An 18,500-nucleotide genomic window follows, 5' to 3' on the forward strand; every position below is an offset into this window, starting at 1 on the left:
CAGAAGCATTTTTTTGAAAAAATAACTACATCCTCAGATTATGTTAGGACCCTACCTTCACACACATTTAAAAATAAACAAGTATATATAAATAATCATAGTTTCCCTTCCTGTCACACAAGCTAGACGACACTTGTTCTTTTAGATTTTACTGATGAGCATGCCTCTTATGATTGCAAGGCAACATCATTGTGTACTCACACAACTGCAAAAACATGCACAGTGTGACAATTTAAAGAACCCAGACATCATTATGCAATTTATTTGATTAATTTAAGAAAATACTTTAAACTCTGTGTTAGTGTTAGTGTTATTCACTGACTGATGTTTCCAGTAATAATTTGAATGTCAGTTAGGAGGTAGGGAATCCATTGTCTCAGGTCTGAGCTTTTAAAATGCAAATCCATAGAAGTGGAGCAGCAGGTAGGGTGACAGTAGGCTTAATTACATGTACTTATGCATCCATATGGAACTTGGTGTCAGTAAGTGTTCTTGTTATGTCAGTTGTGTGGTTAGTTCTTAATATGCAAACTATATGTGTGGAGCTGTTTAAAAGATGCACCTAAAAACATTGTCCTTGTTAGTAGAAGAAGAGGTTGTCTGGAGGTGTTCTGGAGGGTTTGCAGAACAACCAGAGCAGAGTAATTTGATCTTTAAACATGATGGGCAGCTTTTCTTGCATACTTTCACATGAATGCAGTTCTCCGTAACTTAACTATCCCTTCTTGTGTCTCCCTCAAGCTTCACTCCCAGGGAACTGTTAACCATCGGCAGTAACGGTGGGGTCGCTTAGGTGCCCGGGAGGTCACGGAGGGCGTGGAGCTGGATGCATGAGACGGCTTCATGGGCCTGAAGGACCATCTCGAGGATGGGACAGGCCACATCCTCAGCCTAGAGCTGGATCTGGATTACCTCCATGTAGAAGGTGCTGAGCGTCAGGGGAGTCTGAGCACTGCAACTGATGTAGGGATTGTGGGAATCTCGCAGGTCAGACCTGGTGCCCCACGTAACAACAGTATTGGTAGTAGCGGTAATAGTTTTAGTACTCACTCAAGCTATAGCAGCAGCAGTAGTTGCAGTAATTTCTCAGAGGAGAGTGCAGTATCCGACAGTGAAGATGAGCGAATCCAGAATCGGTCCGAGTTTCAAAATCCTCATCGAGATCAGCCTCACCAACACCACCAAGAGTCCTCCTCTGCCTGTCAGCCGGTCAGGCTGGACCTGACACAGCCAGAAACATCGGCTCCAACCGACCCTGTCACTGACTACCAAACCAAGGTGGAGTTTGCTCTCAAGCTAGGTTACTCCGAGGAGCTGGTGCTGCTGGTGCTGAGGAAACTGGGCACAGACGCACTCATCAATGACATCCTGGGAGAGCTGGTCAAACTGGGAACCAAGACAGAGATGGAGCAGCAAGGAGGTGCGACTGTTTACCAGTCTCCCTCAACCTCTTTATCATCCTCTTTGGCCTCCTCCTCCTCCTTCAGCTCCTCTCTGGACTCCTGTCGGCTGCTGTGTGCGTCCCAGCTGCTGGGGGACAAAGATAACCTTCGGCCTGTTGTGGTGGATGGGAGCAACGTAGCCATGAGGTGAGAAAGAGAAGCTTTTTTGCTAATTTTAGGAAATTTCACATAATATCTCCATTGATCAATTTACCAATTCAAAAATATTCACCACCATGACCAATTTAAAACAAAATAAATAAAACAATTCAATTAATATAATTAAACAAAGCCATTGTCGGCACCAAGACGATCTCCAATTTCAACCATATTTGTGTCTTTTATCCCCACTGACACATGTCTAAACATCACACATGTGTGTTTTTCTCATTTGTGGAGGTCAGCTTGCCAAATGTGTGTTGCATTGATCTAGCTAATTTCAACTGATACTGTGGTTGAAGACATAGGAATTAGAACTCCTAAACCAAGGGGCCACAGCTGAAATCAAAACAACAGAGAAACAGATGTTAAGTGAGAACATATTTTATCTGTGAAACTGTCTCAAAAATGTCTTTACAAATTGAGAATGAATCGAAAACGATTGTAACATTATGAGCTTTAGATCCAAGGTTCTGTACGATGCAGTAATGACATTTTATTTAAAAAAATGTCTGTGATGGGAAACCTCTTTGTTTACCTTTAATTTACTGAATTTGCCATTAACATGTTTTATCTGCTCTTGCAGTCACGGAAATAAGGAGGTGTTCTCGTGTCAAGGCATCCAGCTGGCTGTTGATTGGTTCTTAGAACGAGGCCACCGTGACATCACTGTTTTTGTTCCTGCCTGGAGAAAAGAGCAGTCGCGGCCCGATGCTCTCATAACAGGTAACTTTCCATTTTTAGAAAGAAAATGTGCTTGGGAGGGATTTTTTAATTTCTTTGATACCATTACCATCACCCCCTCTCTTTCTTCAGACCAGGAGATCTTGAGGCAGCTAGAGAAAGAGAAGATCCTGGTCTTCACTCCATCTCGACGTGTGCAGGGGCGTCGCGTGGTTTGCTACGATGACCGATTCATCGTCAAACTGGCCTACGAGTCCGACGGCATCATTGTCTCTAATGACAACTACCGCGACCTTGCCAATGAGAAGCCAGAGTGGAAGAAATTCATTGATGAGCGTCTGCTGATGTACTCCTTTGTAAATGACAAGTAAGAAACTCACAAATGCTTCGACTTAAAAAGATTGAGTTTATTTCCAAGAAAAAAATTCATCCAGTTTGTTACCCAACAATTAAATGCACCTTTACAATCCATTGTTGCAGACAATAATTTCACAATGACTTTTTGCAGGGCAATTATCTGAGAATGCTTCATCTACTTATCAGACACTTTCATTTCCTCATCACTGATTACCCCTCTTAAAAATTAGCAGGCAAAGGCAATGTTTTGTGATCTAACAAAATGTAACTGCAGAATATCCATGGTGCAGTCTCTGTTGCTGCTGTCAGAGTCAATGAATTCTCAGTGATGCATGATCAAAAATGTGGGGTTGTGTTTTTAGATTCATGCCACCAGATGACCCACTAGGACGTCATGGACCCAGTCTGGACAACTTTCTAAGGAAAAGGCCTGTTATTCAGAGGAAGCAGCCGTGCCCATATGGTAAAATATCAATTCATGTACAAAAAAACCTCTAGAATTAATAAGCCCTTAGTACACTCAGTATTTTTATACTAGAGACAAAGAAAGAACGAAATACTTTCTACAAAGATGTGAACAAATTAAATATAACTCTTTTTTTCCCTCTTGTAGGGAAGAAGTGCACATATGGCCACAAGTGCAAGTTTTACCATCCTGAAAGAGGCAGCCAGCCCCAGCGTGCCGTGGCTGATGAGCTCCGAGCCAGTGCCAAAATGTCATCAGCCACTTCAAGGGGCCTGCTGGAAGACACCCTGATGATGAAGAGCCAAAGTCCTGGTCAAGGTCACAGAATGGCTGAGGCCGAGCCAAGTCAGGGCACTCCAAAGAAACAACCAAACCCTAGCCCCAGAAGCTCCATCAGTGACCTCCTGGAGGACAGGCTTCTGGTCCAGTCCAAAGTGGAAGGACAGAAGAGAAGCAGCAGCAGCAGCAGTAGTTGTAGCAGCAACTTTTTAGGGTATCCTGCTCCAGGGGCACCTCCTTCATCAGGAAAACTGGACAAATGGGAATACCCTGGGGGAAATTCCAGATTTCCTGGAGCCTTGGGACCAAGTCAGCCCGACACTTACCACAGATGTCAGTCTCCAGAGGTAGGCTACAGCTCACTGGCAAAGGCATATTCAAGCCTCAATCTGGTTATGCCACAAAGTCATGAATGCTTCTTCCCAGCTGATCTGCGAGCAGGCTTGCTGTCAGATTGTAGCAGTGAAGGCAGCATCAGCTCGGACTCCTTCTCCCCTGATCCCTTATTAGATGACGGCCCCAAGTGCCACCATCACCACCAGCATCCTCATCACCATCATCACTGCTCTGGCCAGTACACCCGTCCTACAAGTCGTGTCCCACCTGGATTGGGCCATCGTGCTCCTCATGGCTATCCCATTCCTCTAGCATTGCAAAGACAGAGTGATTTTGGTTGGGAAGACCCTTCATCTTCTGTTACGTGTCACGCATCTCCACATCCTTTCAAAAGCCCATCGGCCTATGTTGCACCCCACCTTCAATATTCATCACCGAGCAGTTTTCCAGGGGAATTCCCAGCTAGTCCGCGATATCCACCCCATCCCTCGCCTGCCAACTCCCACTCTCAGAGCTCCTCCCTTGGCCGAAATCGAATGGGCTCCATTTGGCAGGATGGTGGGTTCCCGGACTCCAGAGTATACGAAGGGTCACCACTTAATTCCCGAAGAAACTACACTTCCCTAAAACAACAACAACTGCCGCACATAAACTGGGAGCCCCAATACCAACAGTCGCCCAAGTCCTGCTATGATCTGTTTACCTTGCAGAGCAGGGGGAGGGAAGCTCATTCATCGCCCCATGGCCTCTCAACATCGAGTCTTCCACCGCTCCCGCAGCTGCCCCTCACATCCATTTCTCCCCACAAAAGAGACCTGCCCCCAGTGTCCCAGCACCAGGATCCCCCCACCCTGGGTCGATACCAGGACCTGAGAGAGAGGATGTTTGTTAACTTGTGTTGCATCTTCCCTCCAGATTTAGTGAGAATGGTGATGACCAGACACCCTCATGTGATGGATGCTCAGGAGCTTGCAGCTGCAATTTTGATGGAGAAAATGCAAAACTAGCTAAGAGTTACAGCTTCGTCCTAACTGAAGTTTCTTCTGCAGAGTCATCCACTGCAATTATCTTAATTATTTAAGTCAGGTTGGACCCACACAAGCCAAAACTATAAGATATAATGCTCCCTAAGCTGGTGATGCTTATGGACAGCTTATTTGCACTGCAGGGAAGTTGTGTCATTCATGTTGATGGTGTTTTTGTTAAGGGTAATCCCTGAAATTGTCATATTTTTAGATATCGAATTCCAGCACTTAAGACACCAGTGTGCTTAGGGAGGCTTTTTAATGTTTAAGGGAGACAATGTTAATTTTATATTAATTTATTTGTTATATTTTAAGTTATTTATATATTTTAAATTTGTTATGTTTTTGGCACTTTTTGTTAATGTTATTTTGGGGGGGGGGGGCAATCATATCAGGGTATAAGTACTGCTCAAGTTCATCCATGAGATCTTTGAGACGTTCTCCACACACTGAGACGACAACATCGATTGTCATCGCCAATAAGTTCCCACTGTATTTTGACTGTGACAGATGGCAGATCAGCTGCTCTGGTGATGTTTTGTGGATTTCCCCCCACAGGGAAGTGAAAATTGCACCAACCACAAAAAGAGCAGAGCTGTAAGTCCGGTCAAAAAACCCTGAGCCGTTGTTCTCTTTTAAATAGTTTCCTCTGTTAGAGTTTAGCTCTGTCAGCTGACTTCACAGCTCATCAGCTTTCAGGGCCGATTTTTTTTCAATAACCAGCCCTCTATTCTTTTCCCGTTCTTTAAATGTAGCTGCCTCCTGCAGGAACTCACTCTCATGTACCGCTCTGTTGAAAATGCCAGAAACCATCTGGCAAGAATCTGGGAAACTCTTTTCCTACAGATTCTGTTACCAGAGAATTAGTGTCACCACAGTGGGAACACTAACATACGTGCTACTCTTTAAGCACTAATAATCTGATTGGTTGGATTAAAACTCAGTGGTTTAACCCTAAAATGTATAAAGATGGCCGATATTGATATTGAAGCTTCATTACACAATGGGTTGTCGTTCGTCTTTACAGTCTGTGGGTTTAACACAATTTTTGAAATAGGCTATTTATACAAACACTTACAGAGCGATAACTTTCATATTATTTTCAAAGAGCAATCTTTTGAACTAAGTAATATTCAGTATCAGTATTATTATTATAGCAATTCATATTATCGTCAATAAAATGTAAAATCACAGCAAAAATGGGAAACAATTCCTTGTCTTAAACAACTTCCTCCTATTTATCTGCCTTCTTTATAAAAGTATTATTAAGTTTCCTTCTCCCAATGTTAAGCACTTTGGGCTGCATCTATTGTCTGGAATAATTCTGTGATTATTTCAACCAATGGGATTGTTGTTATATGTGAGGAACTGTTTGTAAAAACAAAACTCTGCCCTGGTCTGCATCATATCTTGTAGCCAGATGACACCTCTGTTCGTTGATACAAATTGTATCCTATAAACTTTTTTATTAAACAAGATCATTGTTTTATATGAGAATATTTAAACAAAAAAATATTTCGAGTTGAAAATTTTGAGTATCTATGGCAAACTTTGTCACCTTTGGTATTTAGACTTTATTTATATGAGGGGGGCTTTTATTCCCCTTATTTTTCAAGTGCAGGGAAGAGAATGTCTCAAATGCACATTTTGGAAACAGCAATTTTTTTGTTATATGACGCTGAAAGTAACCAGCATTAAATGTGCTTCAAGTTGTGGTTTTGAGGAAAACTGAATCTTCTTAGGGTCATACTCCGCAGTATTTAACACTCAAAAATATGTTTTGATGAACTTGGTTCACCTTTTGAATTTGTACCTCAGGCTCCAGATGTTTAGTGACACCGCAACCACAGCGAAGAAAGGTGTGGCTCTCAGGAACAAGTCTGCAGTCGTCCCTGTTGACTCAGTGGACTTTCTGACGTTGTCGTGCTATGATGTGACCAGGTGCTCTCGTCCTGCCGGTCTAGCACTGTGTGCTGCTGTTTGCTGCAGGGATGAGACACTTGATATTTGAACTAACCAAACCCGGTGCTGTGTGAACACTCTAGTGCATATTAATTGCGATAACATATTAAGTATATGAGGGGAAAACCTATTTTTCTACTTTCATTACCTTGCTAAAGAGCTGTTTTTCCAATTGTAAGTGTTAATCTGCAAGAATCGTGTCTTCAGCGACCGTGTTGCACACTTTCTGAGTATTTTGCTGTCATAACTTGAATCAATGAATTCAGACTAAAACATGAGGCAAATCTCTGTGTTTTTTTCTCGTCTTTGCTTTTCCCAGCGAACAGCTGATGCAGCAGCTATGCAGACTTTACCTTTTTGTCTTGGGCTGACCTCAAACATCTCAGTCATTCTCCTGTAGTTTCTACCCTTTTTCCGACATGTAAGTTGAGTTGACAGAAACATAGTGAACTTGTGGAGGTTCAGGTATCAATGTTGACGATGGGTTTGATGTCCTTCACAATCCCAGTGCACTAGACACGTTTACATGGACACCAATATTCTGATGTGACGTCTACATACAACAGTTACCAACTGCTCGATGACAAATATCTTGCGTTTGAGTGTAAACAAGTAGCGGGACGTAATGTTGACGTGAGTTAGTATCAGACAGCTTTTTAACATGTTAACAGGAATATGAAAGGAATATTCTACTAGCTATAAATATCATAATTAAAATAAAGTCTATTTCAGAGTAAGGTAAATACTAGAAGTATTGCTGTCCATGTCAATGTAGTGAATAGCAATTCAAGTATTGTATCTCACTATCAAAGGTGTTACATGTCTATAGAGCCTCAGTGAAAAGGGCTGTTTGACTTTTGTTCAGTAAGTTGTGAAACTTCAGCCGAGCAGCACTTGATTTTTGTTGTACCAGTACTTTGGACTTATAAAACTGCAGTACCATCGAGTTAAAGTCATTATTTTCTCACCTGCTGCTTTCTATTCAATTAATTTTCCTTATTAATCATTTGTTTTTTCGGTGGCTACTCTGACGTGACCTTCTGTCCACACCTGTTGTATTTAATTATTCAGTGTTTGAACAGATAAAACTCTGTATTTTTGTAATTTGTTGCCAATATGACTAAATCAGCCTTATTTTATCCAATGGGACGTTAAACGTAAAAATACCTACTATGTCCCCGTTTATCTCGGTACATTCCAACCCTTATTTCTAATGTGCTTTAATGCGGTTTCATTTATGATGTAGAATTTATTATGGTGCTGTTTTTTCGTGGACCAAAGCCAAGTAAAAAAATCTGTTTATTGCCGTCCAATGTTTCCCCCTTTTCTCAGGTCAGTGGTAGTTATTTGAAACCAAAGCTGTCATATGTACAACTGTGCTGATTCAGAAGGTATATTGAAGTCAGATTGTTTTTAAAATACCTAATTACGTCTCATGAGCGGTATTACCAAAATATATTTCTATAAGGTGATATTACATTTGTAAGTGAAGGATGTGCCAAGCCTAAATAAATGATCCAAGTTAGGAGAAGGAAGAGAAAACAAACATACTTGAAATTCAAATGAAATCCATTGAGGTGTCTTTGTTATTCATTGTTTCTGTATGAGTGAAAGAAAATATCACTTTGGAGGTTTTGTTCACAACAAACAAACCTGTGTCATATTTACAGAACCTGAGGCCAAATGAGACGCGTTGACTGTTCTTGTGTTTGATGTAAAAACGAGCAATAAAAGCCCAACTCAAGCTTTCATGTGTCGTATTGTCCTGGTTATGTTCTGTAAAGATGGTCACGTTTTGCCGTTTGTTTGTTCAGCCGGATCACACAAAATCACCTGAACGGATAACCATGGAAATTACTGGAAAGATGTGGTGTTAGTCAGGGAAGAACCCCGGTATTGATCAAGATCAGAGGGCAGAGCCAGGTCTTCACTTTTTCTAACATGGTGAAATAAGGCATTTATTGACAAATTCACAGTTTTCCTAAGTAATTCTTGAATCTTGATGACAGTAATTAGGAATCTTGAGGGGACAGATTCATATCTATGAGTGTGCAGTTTGGTGCAGCTTAATTGAATATTAGGTTCTGTTGGGCCTTGGTGGGACATCTACACTATGAGAGCGATTAACATGACAAGAGCTAGAAATTGAATCGCTAGTTTTCTAAGGAAATTAATAATTCAACTCGTAAAAGTATTATCAACAACACAGGTAGTATATCTGATAATAATCATTTGTGTCCTGGTGGTAACTTTTACAGCCATCAAAAGAATGTCACTCCAGTTGGAAGCTGAAAACTTGCAAAACCTGTTTTACAAGAAAAAAATAACACTTATTAAAAACTGGCTTGAAGTTACAATTTCAGCCTCTTTGAGATTTACAGTGACACCACATCATGTCAGGTTCAAACAGGTTTTTCTGACGCATCTTCCTTAATCAATAAATAAAAATTAACGTGCTCTGATCCCTGCAGACAGATCTTTCTGTAGCAGAGTCGTTTGAAATATAAATTAATTATTTATTCTGGGGGTAAATTACATATTGGAACAAACACCTCAGCATTGAAAACAAGCTAATTAAGTTTTGCATGTGTGTTTGCTCCCAAATCTCCAGAGGGAGCGTTCGTAAACTGGAGATAACTCAGCTGATGCCACATAAACACACGGATGACACTCATAGCAGAAATGAAAAGGAATCCTTCCCCTGCACAAAATGAGAGAAGGTGACAAGATGGGAAGGAAAAGAGACAAATTAGGCGGTTTTCTTTTCTTTTTAACTTTTTTAAACAAATTATTTAAATTCAACTGATTACAAAGAAATAAAAGTAAGGTACAGATATTAAAGCTTTACGTACGAGTGTGCTAGCAACATTGAAAAGCTACAAATGGCCATTTTCTTTTTTGTTGGGTAAAAGCACGACATCGGCCAATTCTCTGTGATGCCATTTTCTCAAACGCTCCTGTTGCTGTTTATTTATCAGACATGCAAGCATTAATATTGTCAGATTGTAAAAGGGAGGAGTCTGTGATCGACAGTATACGTCGCTTGCTATTTTTCCAACCGATTAAAAGACGTGCTTCATTGGGGTCGGGCGCTCTAAAAAGCAGGTCGCTGTGTGATTGGCTAACCGCTGCTCGGCAGAGCTTTGGCGAGGCTGAAGCTACAAAGCCCGTCAGCTGGTCGTTCCTTGTCATGAGAGGACCACAGCAGGAGCTCCTGCAGGTTTCGGGCTCCACAAGGAAAGTGATGCGTTGACATCGTTGTGTCCCCCCCCCTCCTCACATGGACTCAAACTCGTCGATGCGCTGCTTGGTGTTACCCTGGCGGATCTGGCGCAGGGTTTTGTACTTGTCTCTTCCTGCCCTGACGTTCTCGGCGTGCAGCATGTCGTTCTGAGTTTTCTTTGTGTCGTCACGGGCCTCGGCCAACTCGGAACTCAGAGCCTGGACAGAGACAGACACAGAGAGGAAAGGGGGGTGAGAGGTTTAGGGACCAAGATGAGATAAGTCAAGGAAAGGTTTGATCATTTATTTTCTCAGTCTCCCAAGACTATGATGCATCATCCTCAAGGTTTGGTCAAACCTCAATAAGGATGTAGGGTTATGACCAAACATAGCTATGGTTTCCTGAGATGATATTAAATAAGATGCAAATAGCTCTACATTTATTCTGGGCCAAACAAAAATATTCAATTTTTCGTTTCGACGACTGATTTTGGGTGAGTGTCACTTTGACAACAAAGTTCAGAAAATATGCTGTATATTTCAAACCTGATTAATTAAAAACATCTTTATTATTACAACTATTGCATATTAATGGCTGAACAGATTTTGTGAGCTTCTGAGCAGAAATAACACTGAGTCAAATAATACTATCATAATTATAGAACAGGATGAAATAGAAAATAATCACAGTTGAAAATTGTCTTTGGCATAGCATTTTATAGGGAGAAAACAAGAAAAACTTGGACATTCATGGTTTAATCTGAGAAACTATCATTATAGGAAGCGTATTTCAGTTAAACACGTGAATCTCAGGAAGAGTTTGTTCACAAGTATCGATAAGATCTTTAGCTGTTATTCTCAAACTCTCTTTTTCTTTGATTCAAAGCATCTCTGCAGTCAAACAATAGGGGTATAGCTGTTTCTCCCTTTACTGAAAGGCTGCAGCTGTTATTTCCATCTCTATTTTCTCCCAAAAACTTCTCTTCTGGCAAACTTAAAGCAGGTGTGTGCTTGTCCAGCACCTTGTCCAATTTTGAAACATAAAAAAGTGAAGTATAAACAGTTTACCTCCATTTTACTTCTCCTAAAAATACATTTAAATTAACCAAATTTTTTATCCTGGATGTTTTTTTATTTCGTTTTTCCCTCTTTTCTATTTACTATGAGTAATTGTCCAATAATAGTATTATTCTTTATCTATTTCTGCTCTACCTGTAGCTGTTTCTTGACACGTTCGTTCTTCTGAGCCTCAGTGATGCGTTCCTCCTCGCTGCGGTGGCTGCTGACCCCGTCGCTGAGCAGCTCGGCGCTCGCCTCGGCGTTAGTTTCGTCCTGTTCGTCGTGCTCTGGCGCCGGTGGAGACGTCATGGCTGTCTTCAGCTCCTCCCGGGTCTTTTCCAGGTCTTCTTGAGCTGATAGAGCCTGGAAACAACACATGAGCATATTCAAGAGAGAAACAGACACTGACTTCTACAGATATGAACACGGACAGATGCACAAACATTTCACATAGAAATGTATACACTTTTTTAACTCTTTAAGACAAGAATAAAATGGAAGTCATCATTTGTTTCTCGAAATATAATTTAGAAAGGATTTAATTGAGGTAAAAACCTGTGTATCAAGGGATGTTCTTCATCTCGTCCTATGTTCAATTTTTTTTTATATATATATATATATATTTTATCACCTGTTTCTATATCCATATGACATTTTGCATGATTAGACTTTTATTCTTCACTGCTCACTAATGTGACTTTAAACGATAAATGTTTCAAGTTTAAATGATTTATTATCCGTAAACTCAATATACAATTAAAATAGTATACTATAATAAAATAATATTTTCTGTAACAGTTATTGTACACCAACAGGATAGTGTTGGCCCAAACTAACAGGTAGTGGTAAATGCTCAGATTGTGGGAGATAGTAACTGGCCGAGAACACTGCTGATCCTCATGATAGTAAAACAATAAAAAACATTGGTTAATCTGCCCTCTTCCTTTTTCCTAAGTAACTGGAATGTCCAGTTTCCTCTGTTCTGTTGTCTAGATCACTGTTGACAAAGAATAAGAGCCTCAATGGTCGGAAAGATGAAACGGGTGTCACTGGTGAAACGGCAACAAACAAGACCCCACACAGGCCCCACACACACACAATTGTATTCAATAATAAAAAGAGAATACAACACAGACACACACGCACACACACAGACACACACACACACACAGACACACAGACACACACACACACACACACACACACACACACACACACACACACACACACACACACACAGGAATAACCCTACTTTGTGTTGCCACTCTGTTGCTTCCTCTTCTTTTTTCCTCTTTGCCTCCTCAAGCAGAGCAATCTTAGCAGTGAACTCCGCTAGTTCAGCAGCCTGTTGAATATAAAAACACAAGTTCATCTAAAAACCCAAATGTACAAACAATTCACACTAATATGACAGAGATAGAATCAGCAACTTCTTTTCACTCTTGTTTTATGATTTGAATGAGTCACTGTGCGAACATCAGTGAATCAAAAATAATGCTGCTGGTCATTAATGTCATGTATTGTTAATATAATGAAACACTTTCCAATGTGTTTAATTTGTTTTGAAGGTAGAACAACAAGGATTACAGAAACATGGGAATAAAGGTTTTAAAGGAATTTAAAAAGGTACATTATAGCTTTTGTCACCCGATATAAAAGACATTTGAACTTGGACAAAAACACTTAAACAAAATGAGTAACTGTTGGAGACTGTGGCTGTGGTTGACGTGTGAGTGCAGGTACCAGTTGTTCGTGGTTCTTCATCTGGTCGGCCGCCTGCTGAGCCAACGACGCCTTGGCCTCCTCCGCCGCCAGCTTCTCCCTCTCCAAACGCTCGGCCTCCTCCTTCGCCCGCTTCCGCTCCTGCTCCAACTCAAGTGCTTTGCGAGTCTGATCCTCCAGCTCTGCACACACAACAATATGAGCTGCATACCATTCACAACCATTGTGACCGTGTAATTGGGACAAATGCAATTGAAGTCATGGTTAGAATGTTACATATTGTCTGAATTGTCATTAAGTTACACAAGAGTTTTACAATTGAATGATCTCAGACCAAATTTGAGTGAACGAGATGTTCGTAAAGCAGATGTTCAGAGATTAGCCGACATGGTTGTGGAATTACAAAAGAGCTTTTCGGTCTCAGGGATTAACTTTAATCCTTTATCATATTTACATTAGATTACGGTTACCTCATTATCTGAACCTTTGGTCATTTCACGGTATAGCTGGTTTCAGACATGCATTGAAGTCAGAATATTCTCCAAAAAACATCCCATAACTAATCCCGAAAGCCCCTTGGTAAAATGCACGGAGAATGTGAGCGACTATATAGTATTTATACTATAATATTTGTCTTATTTTTGTCAATAGGACCAAAAAGTTCATACATTCTGATCTGTGTGTGTATATATATATATTTATAACATATATATATTTATATATACTCATATATAGTCAGACTCAAAGTGGCTTGTAATTTATGTTATTTCCTTAGTGGCAGGAAATAACATAAATTCTGCTGTGGAAAACACAGTGATTGTGTTTAAAGCACATTGACACCACCATCTGAAAGCTCCTGATTGTCATTGTGTTTCCAAGTTAACCTCTTCAGCCCCATCCTCTATGTGTATTGTACCTCTGTTTCATCCTGGGAGATATTTATTCCTTAACTTTTTTAACCCATTTTAGAAACGTCTTCAACAAACCAACAATCGCTCACTGACCATTGTCCGGACATTTTCCTGTTGTATTCTCACATAGACTCACTCAGACAGTTTCCAGGCATTTGAGTGACTCTTTTCTAGCCTGTGAATTGAGGCCGGCTGAGGGGTCGCTCTCCTCCTGCACATGCGTCGTGCCCTACCTTTCTGAGCTCTGTGTGTCTGCTCCTCGATCTGCCTCAACCTCTGGATCAGCTCCTCCTTCTCTCTCTCTATTCGCTCCTTTTCCTTCTCCGCGTGCTCTCGCTTCTTCTTCTCGTTCTCCAGCTGCGCTCTGAGTCGGCAAAACAAACACAAAACATCAGCCATCACGCCCAGCCGAGCACTAATCAGTCGACCTTAATGAACCATCAGAAGAATCGAGAGGAAATGTTATTGAAGTAATGTTAGCCGTTATATTTTAAATTCCTGATTAATCTAATCTCTCACTGCACTGTTTGATCATGTAAACCTGTGTAAATCCAGAAAATAATTGGTTTTGCAACATAATTCAGTTTAACCTTTCCATCTACTTCATCCTCCAAACACTTATGGAGCAGGATTGTCTTAAATGCAACACTGCCCCCTATTGCTCACACTAAGTTTTTCAATGAAGTTCCACTCCAAACTTGTATTTGTTCGCTGACTCAGTGTGAAAATGAATCCCATAAACAATAAGCAAAACATGAACATGAACACTATACACACTGATTTCCAGCAGGAATAAATGAAAGATGAGAAGCAGCACGTGCTCGTACCTCTCCATCTGTTTGTGGTGTTTTTCCTCTCTGGCCTGAGCCTTCATCTGCTGCACCTCGATGGTGTCGGGCTTCCTCCTCCTCATGTACAGCTCATGGTTTCCCATACATAACGCCAGGATGCGCTTGTTGATGCGCAACCGAGGGGCGTAAAACACAAAATCCTGAAGAAAGCACAGAAAATCTGTTCAAAAATTGTAATCCAATCTAAAAAATGTCAATCGATCCCAAGTTGTCCCATCACTTACTGGAGCTTTCTTATCAATGGGCTTAATGACAAACTTCTTGTCGTTGAAGGAGATGTTTCTGATCTCGCTCCAGGGGAAGCCGATCTTTGGCGACAACCTGAGGAGATTTTCTAAGTAAATTAAAAAAATACTTAAAAAATATTTCGTTTCACATTTAAAGGATATGTTCGTGCTTTGAACGTGTTGAAACAAGATTTTTAGGTGTGAGAAAAAAGCCCCTGTGTTCCATTTTCTTCATCTGCTATTCTGCTCAACACCAAAAGGGGGCACTATTGTTGAACAAATTCATGAGGGAGAAGGAAAAATTTAGGTAGACATTCTGCACTTTGGTACCAGTATTTTCCTGACTTTGATGCGGAAATGTAAACTTGAATGTTTGTGCCATATTTGAAGCAGAGGATCAAACGTTTATTGTATTAGGTTGGGGAACCTAAAATAAACTCTGTGAGTGGGTGTTGAAGTCATCGGCAGGAACTTCTCTTGTGGTTTCATTTATTTCCTCTTTGATAGAACTTTACAGCTTCGGTTATGATCACATCACGGCTCGTCACAAAAATGCATGTCAGTGAGTTGTGAGCAGGAAATAGTGATGGGTGGGGCCTGAAAGAGTAAAGCTATAAGAAAAGCAATTAGTTGAGTAAAGTGATGTGTATCATCTCACAACCTGAGTTTCATCACGGAAGGAAGGAATCATGAAACTCTACTGTACCAATCAGATTGTATTCACATTTGTGTGTTTCTGTGTTTTGATTACTTGTCTTCATGCTCATAGATGTTTAGCCCCAGCGCGTCGACCCCGAGCCACAGCTCCGTGCCCTTCTTGTTTTTTATTTCAAAGTAGTTGACACCGTACATCTCCAGGTCCTGAGCGATCTTCAGATACTCCATCATGGCGTCCTCCCTGCACACACGCACAGACACTAAAAGTCAAAACATGGACCTGAGGATCCTGTAGCCAAAGTCTTAAAAACTCGACTGATAGTACAGTTGTTTCTCTGACCTGAGCATGCTTCTGTGTTCCTCATGCCAGGTCTGTATTCTGTCCTCCCACTGTTCCTTTGTCAGCTTGTGTTGCTCCAGAACTCTACGAGACATATGAACACACTTTTACTATTTGTGTACGATATCACTTTAATCCTGACTACCATGAGTACTGTGAATTAACCATACCGTTGTGGCAGTAGCCGGTCGGAGGCCAGGTAGCCCGGCTTGTGACCATCTTTGTTGTAATCTCCGTACTTGGCCTGGACAGCGTAGGAGGCCAGCAGCACGGCCGTCTCCGGGGGACAGTAGTTCTCATCGTTTAAAATGGCCTCCTTTACCTACAGGGAGGATACACACACAAATGCACACAAACATCCAGCCAGTCTTAGCGTGTGGTTGGAACCACAGGAGGTTTCCCAGCAGAGAGGATTGAGATGCTCGGTCAACCTACAACCTATATATTAAGAGCAACAGTGAATCCATTTGATCAGTCCAGAGGTGAGTAGTCAGAGAACAAAAGGAGAGGGGACAAAACATTTGGCAATCAATTTTACACAAGCTTATACTTTTGATGACAAATTATTGTACCGTTTTTCCATCAGAAGAGGATAAATTTCCCAGTCGTTCCTTAGGCACTTACTCACAACTACCATTTGAAACGAGCACATGTTTTGTTTAAATTAGAGCCATCTTTAATTACTTGAGACACTCAAGTTTAAGGTCAGGCAGTGACCAGAGGAATTTTATTTTTGGTTTGTCACATTCTCGTGAACACTTTAGCTCAATAACGGCTCGAGGTAATTTTGGTACAAATGTTCCATTGGAGTCAAGGATGGTGAGATTTGATTTTGTTGCTCAAAGGTCAAGGTCACTGGGACTTCACGATGCCCATTTTTGTTGCGAGACTGCGTTATCTCCTCCAGGGAATACAAACGATCACTTTGACTCACACTTTAACTTAATGGATTTAGACCAAGTCCTATTGGCCTCTCGAACATAACATCTCAAATTTGTGTAAGGGAATTTCTTCTAAAATTTTGACCAGTTGTCAGAGTCGAAAAAACATGTGTTTGATTTTGGAGGTTAAAGGTGACCTCATGAGTGTGGAAAAAATATGTATCTAGACAGAATCGACACTTGCTGGCAGGATCATACAAGGACAGGGTGATATTTCGAGTTGTTCCTGCCTCACTTACACAAGAATGACGGTTGAGTTATCATTTCTGGGTTTTCTCTATCTCTATGTATACCTTCATCAATGAAGGACATCAAATAATAGAGGAAGTCAATGCTGTGCTAGTATCAGTTTACAGTGTCTTGGAAGAGCAGTCGTACGGCACCTGCAGGAAGAAGAGCTTCTGTGTGATCTCCTGGATCAGCTCCTCGGACACATCCTCTGGGAAGAACTTTGCTCTGAACTTGAACTGTAGCGGATTCTCCTTCTTCACATCCTGCTGGGTCACCTGAGAGAAAACAGACCCACTCACGTCATGTCATTCTTTACCCTTCACCCTGTTCACCCGTCTTTGTGGTCCTATGCAAACATGTGTCGTGTCAGGTCCAGAGGAAATCAGACTCTGTGGCTTCATTTAAACATGATTAAAGAGACATTTCCGTAAACGTTCTGCAATATTCATTAAGGCTATTTCCTTAAGCAAACAGAATATTAAAGTGCGATTATGAATACAAGTTCACTTCTAAGGCTTTCCAGCATGATCAAGTCTGACGGACTCCACAAGAGGATGAATGTTTACTATTTTAAAAATCTTTAAACATTAAAAATGTTTGTGTTTTCAAGTTTGGAAATTAATCAACAAAATAATGATATAAAAAGTGACAGATATAAGACCAGAGCTCCTGATCAGCTCTAAGGGTTTCGATTGATTGGGTTCAGGGTCTCTCACCTTTTTGTTGAGTTTGAGCCACGTCACGTAACCTTTACTGTCTGTGTACTGGAGGCCGAAGAACCAGACCTCCCTCAAACCCACCGTCTTCACCACCTGAAATCACAGTAGTCATTTTTTGTTTATAACAGTTTCACAGGAAGAAAAAAATCCCTGAAAACTGTCCGTCTCTGTCCATCAAGCTTATATAGCAAGGTCCTTTGAGAAAAATGTTTTTGATAAGTACAATTTTTTTTTTATATATGTTTATTGACCTTGCTTTGTACACAGGTCACTGATAAAACGAGAAAATGCCTTTAAAAAGGTTTTAAACACCGTAATGCAATGGTTATACATACTTAACTAGTCTTTATTACATTCAGGAATAAGTAACCAATCAAATTAAAGACTTAAAAGGTAGGAATTGAAAAATAATCCACTCATAACAAATAATATCATTCAGGTTTCAACATTTTAAAGTAGTTCAAATAAAAAATGTCAAGTAAAATAAGAGTCTGGGTTAGAAGCTAGAAAAAAATTGACACGAGAAGAATACTATATTTTCTGGAATTGGCATTTGTCATTATTCTTTAGTATCTTTCCAGGAACATGCCTTAATGCGGAGGATTTAACATTGATTATGACATTAATAATCAACAAAATAAACAATAAACAACAACACAAAGCTGTCTCCTATCTATGCAAAGTGCCTTGAGTTAATGTATATTAAGATCTGGAGCTATACAATAGAAATGAATTGAATTGAATATCCTGGAAGGAAAACAAATCTAAATTTAGATGAATAGTCCACTTCAAAAATATCATCATATGCTGCAGCAGATCTCCTTCCATCGCCTGTAAAACTGTCTTCTTACTAGAAGGGCACTTGAACAGTCTTTACCTCCACCAGGGCCAAAGCCTTATCTCATCATGT

At 40.6% G+C, this 18,500-nt stretch overlaps 2 protein-coding genes across 3 annotated transcripts in view; one reads left to right on the plus strand and one right to left on the minus strand.

The window, feature by feature from the left end:
• The first annotated feature begins 843 nt into the window (after positions 1 to 843).
• Positions 844 to 4,822, plus strand: LOC133967412 (probable ribonuclease ZC3H12C). Its single transcript, XM_062402837.1, has 5 exons — positions 844 to 1,589; positions 2,188 to 2,327; positions 2,418 to 2,652; positions 3,005 to 3,105; positions 3,256 to 4,822. The coding sequence occupies exons 1-5, from the start codon at positions 844 to 846 to the stop codon at positions 4,728 to 4,730; spliced, it is 2,697 nt and encodes an 898-aa protein (XP_062258821.1). The 3' UTR covers positions 4,731 to 4,822.
• A 3,813-nt stretch (positions 4,823 to 8,635) lies between these two features.
• The window catches only part of LOC133967590 (radixin), a 31,066-nt gene continuing 21,201 nt past the window's right edge, over positions 8,636 to 18,500 (minus strand). For both annotated transcript variants that reach the window (XM_062403141.1, XM_062403142.1), the window contains exons 4-15: positions 17,588 to 17,683; positions 17,024 to 17,146; positions 15,870 to 16,021; positions 15,700 to 15,783; positions 15,454 to 15,600; positions 14,700 to 14,796; positions 14,452 to 14,615; positions 13,858 to 13,988; positions 12,735 to 12,895; positions 12,244 to 12,336; positions 11,145 to 11,354; positions 8,636 to 10,151 (exon numbers count right to left, since the gene is read on the minus strand). In XM_062403141.1, coding sequence (XP_062259125.1) covers positions 9,987 to 10,151; positions 11,145 to 11,354; positions 12,244 to 12,336; positions 12,735 to 12,895; positions 13,858 to 13,988; positions 14,452 to 14,615; positions 14,700 to 14,796; positions 15,454 to 15,600; positions 15,700 to 15,783; positions 15,870 to 16,021; positions 17,024 to 17,146; positions 17,588 to 17,683 — 1,623 coding nt within the window. In that variant the 3' untranslated portion in view covers positions 8,636 to 9,986. The remainder of the gene's footprint in view (positions 10,152 to 11,144; positions 11,355 to 12,243; positions 12,337 to 12,734; positions 12,896 to 13,857; positions 13,989 to 14,451; positions 14,616 to 14,699; positions 14,797 to 15,453; positions 15,601 to 15,699; positions 15,784 to 15,869; positions 16,022 to 17,023; positions 17,147 to 17,587; positions 17,684 to 18,500) is intronic.

Source organism: Platichthys flesus, chromosome 13, assembly GCF_949316205.1.
Source record: "Platichthys flesus chromosome 13, fPlaFle2.1, whole genome shotgun sequence".
Lineage (NCBI taxonomy): Eukaryota > Metazoa > Chordata > Actinopteri > Pleuronectiformes > Pleuronectidae > Platichthys > Platichthys flesus.